General features: G+C 42.5%; 1 protein-coding gene across 2 annotated transcripts; it reads left to right on the forward strand.

The window, feature by feature from the left end:
• Nucleotides 1-3,543: 3,543 nt before the first annotated feature.
• Nucleotides 3,544-6,956, forward strand: LOC149401113 (RING/U-box superfamily protein). Of its 2 annotated transcripts, none has more exons than XM_089613111.1 (7): nucleotides 3,544-3,781; nucleotides 4,028-4,113; nucleotides 4,880-5,437; nucleotides 5,524-5,897; nucleotides 5,969-6,070; nucleotides 6,179-6,349; nucleotides 6,421-6,956. In XM_089613111.1, the coding sequence occupies exons 3-7, from the start codon at nucleotides 4,921-4,923 to the stop codon at nucleotides 6,565-6,567; spliced, it is 1,311 nt and encodes a 436-aa protein (XP_089469237.1). In that variant the 5' UTR covers nucleotides 3,544-3,781; nucleotides 4,028-4,113; nucleotides 4,880-4,920; the 3' UTR covers nucleotides 6,568-6,956. The 2 variants fall into 2 exon arrangements, with proteins under 2 accessions (XP_089469237.1, XP_089469238.1); XM_089613112.1 differs by having other exon boundaries at nucleotides 4,886-5,437.
• Nucleotides 6,957-7,179: the final 223 nt, after the last annotated feature.

Below are 7,179 nucleotides of genomic sequence, written 5' to 3' on the forward strand. Positions count from 1 at the left end.
AGCAAGAAAATAAAATAAAGCCCTCGAGATGTTTAGGTGACAACATGGAGGGGTTGTGTGTGATCGCCATTATTTTCTTGGTGAGCCGTAGCGGCCGATCATCATGCGGTAGCGTCGGCGTTGTCGATCATTTTGAGGACAAACCTTTCTAGCTCCTCTGCTCGGATGAGGTCTTCGATTTGCCTCTTTAGTTGTTTGCAGTCGGATGTCAAATGACCGTGGTCCTTATAGAACGCGCATTACTTGATCATATCGCGAGGTGTGCCGGCTCTCAAAGGTGTGGGGTCGCGGAATTTTTCGCATCTTAGAGCGAAGATCGTTTTTGGTCGTGTGTTCAACGACGTGAAGTTCGCGTAGTTGCGAATTTTTTCTGGTAGTTGAGGCTTTTGTTCCACCGGTGGGCAAGAGTTGTCTTCAGGCCTTGCTCCTTTTCTCCGTAACTCACAGTTGTCAGAGTCTTCCTCCTCCATACGACGGTCATCATGAGATTTCGAATTTGAATGAAGTCCTCTAGGAAAATGTATTTTTCTACATGAGTCAAGATGTCGACCATTGTTCGCGGCTCTCGCTTGACGAAAGAGCTGATGAAGTCCCTCATTTGGAGCCCTTTAAGGATAGCCGCAATGAGGTCTTTGTCCTCGAACTGGTTTACTTTGTTAGTCTCTTCTGTGAATATAACTAAGTATCCGCATGGATTCTCGCTGAAGCGAGTGAGGAAGGACCGTTGTAGCTCCTCGAACGAGTCAATTAACCTAGGTCTCAGGTTTCCGAACCATTTGAAGGCGGGTCCGCCTAGCATGAGGCTGAATGCTTGACGCCAAATTACCGGTGAATCTTGACACCAGATTACCGGTGAATGCCTTTCATGTTCATCCACATGCGATATTGTTGGATGTGGTGAAGGAAGTCTATTTTTCCTTCATGGCACAGGAAGTTCGGCATACAGAAATCGGCCGAAAATTCCTTTGTGAGGATGTCAGCCGTGAATGGGAAATGTGTAAGTTCCATCATTCTCCGGACTTATTGGGTCATATTTTGAATGTCCACGAGGTTGCGAATCTCGTTTTTGAAATCTTGGAGCATGCTAGCCACCACTGCATGTGTTGGAGGGGCACCAGTCTGGGCGAGTGTAGCACCTCGCCCTCTCTCGTTTGAGGCCTAGTCAATGGGGATTGTACAGGGAAGAGCAGCGTCGTTTCGGCTGAGTCCGGCCGTCATTTGCACGGTCCCGTTTTTACGAGGAAGTCGGTTTCTAAAACTTTCCAGACGGGCGTTGAGGTATTGCCTCAAGTCGCCTGTGTGGCGCGAGGATATCTCCAGATTACCGTTTTGTTGTCTCGAAGTTATGGCGTCAGTGCGTCCACGGGCCGCGGTCCAGGCCCAGTTCATCCGCATTCCTGAGTAGGAGCGAGACGTTTGTGATGAAGCTGAGGGGCTTCAGGATTCACGTCGGACGGAGCGTCTGTTGACGCCTTCCCCAACGTGAAGATCCTGAGCCTATAGATTGGGGGTATCATTACTCTCGTCAGTGCAAGAGTGGGTACGATCACCCTAGTCCTCATTCATGTGAACGTAGTTACGTTCGTCTTCAGATCACCCCGAGTGAGTGAAAATGGCAGCCTGCCTTGTCGGGCCAAGAAGGTTCTCTACAGCGGCTATGTCGTTTACTTGTCTCGCGAGGTAGTCCGTCGGTCGACGAATGTTTTTCTCAAACTCAACGATGCGGAGGTCCCGCAGGTTTTGCTTGGGGATTGGACCTGCGATCTCGATCGGATGCAAGTCTTGGTTCCTCTGCGCCAATCGGCGCAAGTTATATCTGGCTCTTTCCGCCCGAGAATTTGCACCTCTCACAGATGTATTGGGAATTTGATTGTTCATGTTTTCTCAAGTTTAAGAAAAAAGTGAAAATAAGAAGATTGGAAGGGATTTCGGGTTGTTTAGGTCAAGAGATCCCTACTTTCTAGCGCAAAAATGTTGTCGTTGAAAGTTAAACAATGTTGAAGACTTTGGGCGGGTCAACCCAAGGCCGGACCAAGTGGCTGCGCCCGATCTGGGTTTGTAGAACTCGAAAGTCATGAGTACTCTCTCCTAGCTTAAGAACGTCCTTCGTTCGTCGCGGAGATCTAATAATAATAAGAAGAAGAAAATAAGCTAGAAGGGTGCATTCGGCGCACGCTCCGACGCTCAATATTAGTCTGATTGCTATGAGTGAGGTGGGGCACCGTTATTAATTGAGAATATTTGAGAGAATCGAGCTCGATCAGAGTGAAATCAAATGCGGAGGGTCCTCGACAACGTTCACGACTTTGGAATCAAGTGATTGTGTTTAGAGAGAATTGTATATGTTTTACTCTCTGACGAGAGAGGTATTTATAATGGTTATATGACTGAAAAAGCCCTCCAAAGTCGGATTTGGCAGAGGCAAGATGCACGTGGAAGGCTCGCGCGCGCAGAGCAAAGAAGGCCGCGCCCGCCACCCCGCTAGTTTTTGGCTTGGCGCGACGCGCCTATACAAGGCACGACACGCTTCTGGGCACGCGTGACAAGCGAAGGAATTCGCGTTGGCGCGGCGCTCCTGGTCGTGGTGCGACGCGCGTGATGCCAGGCACGGCACGCCGATGCGTAAATGACCCTTTGTTTTGGTCTTTTTTCGAATGTCTTCACAAGCCCGCTTCTGATGGTTTTTTTTTTTTTTTTTTTTTTTTTTTTTTTTTTTTGTCATCATGAGCTTGGATCGGGCATTCTTATGAGCTTTGACATGGAATTCCTTGCAAGTCACAAGGAATTTAATATTTCCGACAACGATCGACAATATTTTTCATTCATATATATCATATAATATAATATGGAATATTTAACCTCAAATTACAATTACATTTTGTAAAGATCAAATAATAAAGATAAATTGATGTATCGGGGGATCGAATCTATGCTCTCACGTATGACGAGACTTTATATATAAGAGACAGTGTCACTCAAACTGCTAGATACTTGAGGTATGTGTCAACATCTTTCATGAGCGAAATGTGCGCGGGACATTTTTTTTTTTTTTTTTGTGTGAAGGAGTGTGTGACAAGCTTTTGATCGAAGATAATCCGCTCAACGAATTAAAGAAAGAAAAATAAAAACGTGTTAGTCTTCAAAACGTAAGCAAAAGAGATAAGTGTTATATCAAACAAGTCTCAATAAAGATAGTACTTATTGCTGATTTCCTCAGTACGTTTGTTTTTTATTTCTGTGGGTAGACTAATTTTTTTTTTTTTCTTTGTGGAAAGCAATTTGCTTCCAAACATTTTTGTCCGAAGAATTATCTGAAAAGAAGAACATATGAAGAAAGTATTACTGACTTTTTTCTTTTCCTTTATTTTTCTTTCCTAAACGTTTGTAATAAATAAAAAAATTGGAAAAAAAAAAAAGGAAAGTCCAGAGAGTTGCCTCAAAACTAAAGAAAGAGAAAGTACCAAAACAGAAAAAGGAAAGTGAATAATTATGAAAAGGGTATCCTTGTAATTCCGTAAAGAAAAAAAAACATATAACGGCCATAATTAGGAAACTATGAACCATCAAACCGTCAAAGAAATAAGAAAGGAAAGAAATTGGAAACAGATAAAGAGAGAGAAATAAAGGAAAAGAAACATAGAGGCAAAACCAACAAGAATATCAGCCTCTCTCTCCTTCGTCTCTCTGTCTCGGAACAATAAGCCCAAAGTTTCAATCTTTCTTTCACCAAGAGCTCTTCCCCAGATCCATAATCTCTCAATTTTGATCAATTCTCGTTGTGGTAAGTTAATTCAATTATTTTTTCGCAATGCAAAACAGATGGTCAAAGTTGTTAGCTTTTCGTAGCTGTAACTATGTTAATTGTGTTTTATTCTTTCTGCGATTGACGATCATGTTTCTTTTGGGTTTGTTTCGATTCTCAGAATCGCTGGTTCGTCTGTTTGTTTTTTCTTTTACAACAATTTTTTTGTTTTTCAAGTAATTGTGAAATTTAGGGTTTTCATTCGATTTCTGTTTCTTTGTGCAGATACTGATTGGGTTGATTTGGATTCGGTCTTCGATCGTGTTCAAGGTTGAAATTCCGACGTGTTGGTGTTCGTTCATGATTATAAGGTACATAATTGTAATGTATTCCACGTTGCGATTGCGTTTTCTTTCTCTTTTGATGATTTTCCCGGGAAAAATTGGCGAGAAAAAATTGATAATATAATAAAACCGAGTGATTTTTTGTTTCTCTTTGGGCTTTATGATATCACAAGACGTACAAGAAACGGGAATGGAATTGAAATATGATTGAACATTCTGTATTTCTATGTACTATCAATTGTTGTATGCACTCTGAGTTAACTATCTGATTCGAGTTTTTATTAGTGCAAGAAGATTAAATCTTCTTGCTAATTTCGTCACTTAAAAAGTTGTCATCGCTACAATCTAGTGTGTACACGGGTTTCCAATAACAGTCACGGTTACTCGGCAATGTTTTCTGTTTGAGCCATTTACGGTAAAACTCTTGTTTATCCATCTTGTGTTTCTATGGAAAATTCTTCGACAACTTTCTCCACCATTGCATCTTAGCTTTGGTTGGTGTGTATGTTTTCTAATTTTTTTTTGTCATGATTTAGTTTAGCTTTTGGGTTGTTTTGTTCACGACGTTGGGCTGATTCTAGCGACCAAAAGTCCAAACTTAGTTTGCAGTCGGACCACATTCTTATTCGTCATTCAAAATATATAGGGAATCGCTTAAGGCGGTATTTCGTGTTTTGTTGATTCAACAAACGTTTAAATATGCTTTATATCTATCTACTGCAATTGTGTTTTTTTATTCGTCTAGCGAGGCTATATTTACTGATAATAATTTTTTTTTCGTGCGTGTGTCAAGGAACAGGTATAGTTTGGTTGAGAAAAACAATCTGGTGCGAGATGGGACATAGGAACATGATGGATCAACAAGGCCAAGGCTATCTATACCAGGGACCGCCCGTTCCCGCAAGCTTTCAGCCGCCGATGGTCTCTTCCGGGCCCACCTACGAGGCCCAACAATACGACGCCGGCCCGTTGTTTTACGGCGCGACCTCCGCGGCACAGTACAACAACAACAACGGGGTTCACCACCACCACCACCACCACCTCCACGGAAGCTTCTACCACCCGTCCTTCGACCAGGGGTACGGCGGTAATTATTACTTTGTCGACGGAGTCATGGTCCCGGGAAAGAGCAAGCTTGTGGCGGGACCGGAGAGCTTCCACCACCACCAACAACACCAACACCATTTCGTCAACGCCTCGGAGCCCGTCGTCTCGTTTCCCGTGCCTCCTCAGTACGTGCCTCCTTTTCAGCTTTCTTACCAGCCTTTCCATGTCGGGACTAGCTCCTCCGCCGAACCACCCGCTTTGCTCTGGAATCAAGGGCCTCAGCCCGGCGTTCCTTTCGTCCACGGTGCGTCCTTTTTGTTTCCTTATAAAAAAAATTGAATACTTGAGATGTTTAATATTTTTTTTTTCCGTTTTTGATGATGATGCCAGCTCCGGTGGAAACTGGGAATAGTAGTATGGGAATAGTGCCGTCGAGACAACAGCACCACGAGACAATACGGAGCTCGCTGAGTCTGCGACACGCGGGCCAGAGGCATCACCAGACTCATCTCGTTGCGCCACCTGTCCCGAGACACAGCAACGGTTCTTCTTCCTCGAACTCCTCTGTCGCGGCGGCGGCGCGAGTCAACCACCGGAGCTTGCCGCCTCCTCACTTGGAGATGGGTCACAGGCACGCCGGAGCTCCGCCGGCCACCGGCATCAGGATATATCGTCCTCACCGTGGTTCCGACCAGTCATCAGCTCCGAGGAATCACCACAGCAATCATCAACACCTCGCTCAATTGAGATATCTACAAGCTGATGTGTGTTATTCTTCTCTCTCTCTCTGTTGTGAAGCCGAGACTTATTTCCTTCCTTTCTTTTATTTGTTCAGGAGGTGGCTATACTCGAGATTCCCGATTATTATGAGATAGGCGAATATAATAATGACCACCACAGTGACTTGCGCTTGGATATCGAGGATATGTCTTACGAGGTATAAATATATAACAGAACGAGTCGGTAATCAAAAACTCGTTTTGTATTTGCTTTTTTTGTCTCGAATTCTAATTCTCAATGATGATGATGATGATGATTTGCGCAGGAACTTCTCGCTCTGGGAGAGAGGATCGGAAACGTGAACACAGGGTTAACGGAGGAGACCATCACCGGCCTGTTAAAGACGGTCTCGTATTTATCGCCTCGAATAAATTTAAATCTCGAACTAGAACCCGATTGCTCGGATACGGAACCACACTGTTGCATCATATGCCAGGTATGTTCTTTTCCTGAAGAAAAGACTTCTGTTTTTAGGGATCAAAATATTTATTTTTAATTTTTGGGCAGGATAATTATAAAGATATGGAGAAAGTTGGGGTTTTGGATTGCGGTCACGAGTACCACGCGGAGTGTCTGACGAAATGGCTCGTGATAAAGAATGTGTGTCCGGTTTGCAAGTGCGAAGGGTTGAGCATGAAAACCGGTCGTCGATGAGAAGAAGAAGAAGAAGAAGAGAGGAGATTTTGAATGGATGAATGAAAATGATAATCCTTTTTTGTTTCATTCATTGCCATCATCATCATCTTCTTTAAATTCATATTTAGTTGATTTGTTATATAATCGGAGTTGATGGAACTCTTTTTTTTTTTCGTAAGCGGTGTACTTTTTGCATGTACATTGGTTATTTTACATTTATTTGTTTGGCTTCCAAACTTGTATTTATCAATCCAACTTGTACAGACTTATTTCTATGTGATTAGACTCATATATCTACACTCTTTTATCATCTCATTTATGCTTCTTATAAATTTGTCTGGATTGTGGTGGTTATACATTATAATCATTCAACTAGAGTTTGTGCTTCTATATGTGCAGGTCTTAAGTTTGACTTTTTATTTTATTTTTTTTATATATATACAATACAATTAAGTTTGACTTTTATAAGTTATTCTAATACTGTGATGAAGTAGAGAGTCATTTGTTTTGTTTTTTTAAATTTTTTTTATCCCATTGACTGAGTCAGCGCGTTCAAAGGTTGTTTTCTTCTTATGAGGGAGAAACACAAGTGGTACATGATTTTTTTTATTAGGTCAACGTTTTAACTTC

Source organism: Urtica dioica, chromosome 4, assembly GCF_054948205.1.
Source record: "Urtica dioica subsp. dioica isolate 48M chromosome 4, U.dioica_male_clone48M_v1_H2, whole genome shotgun sequence".
Taxonomy (NCBI): domain Eukaryota; kingdom Viridiplantae; phylum Streptophyta; class Magnoliopsida; order Rosales; family Urticaceae; genus Urtica; species Urtica dioica.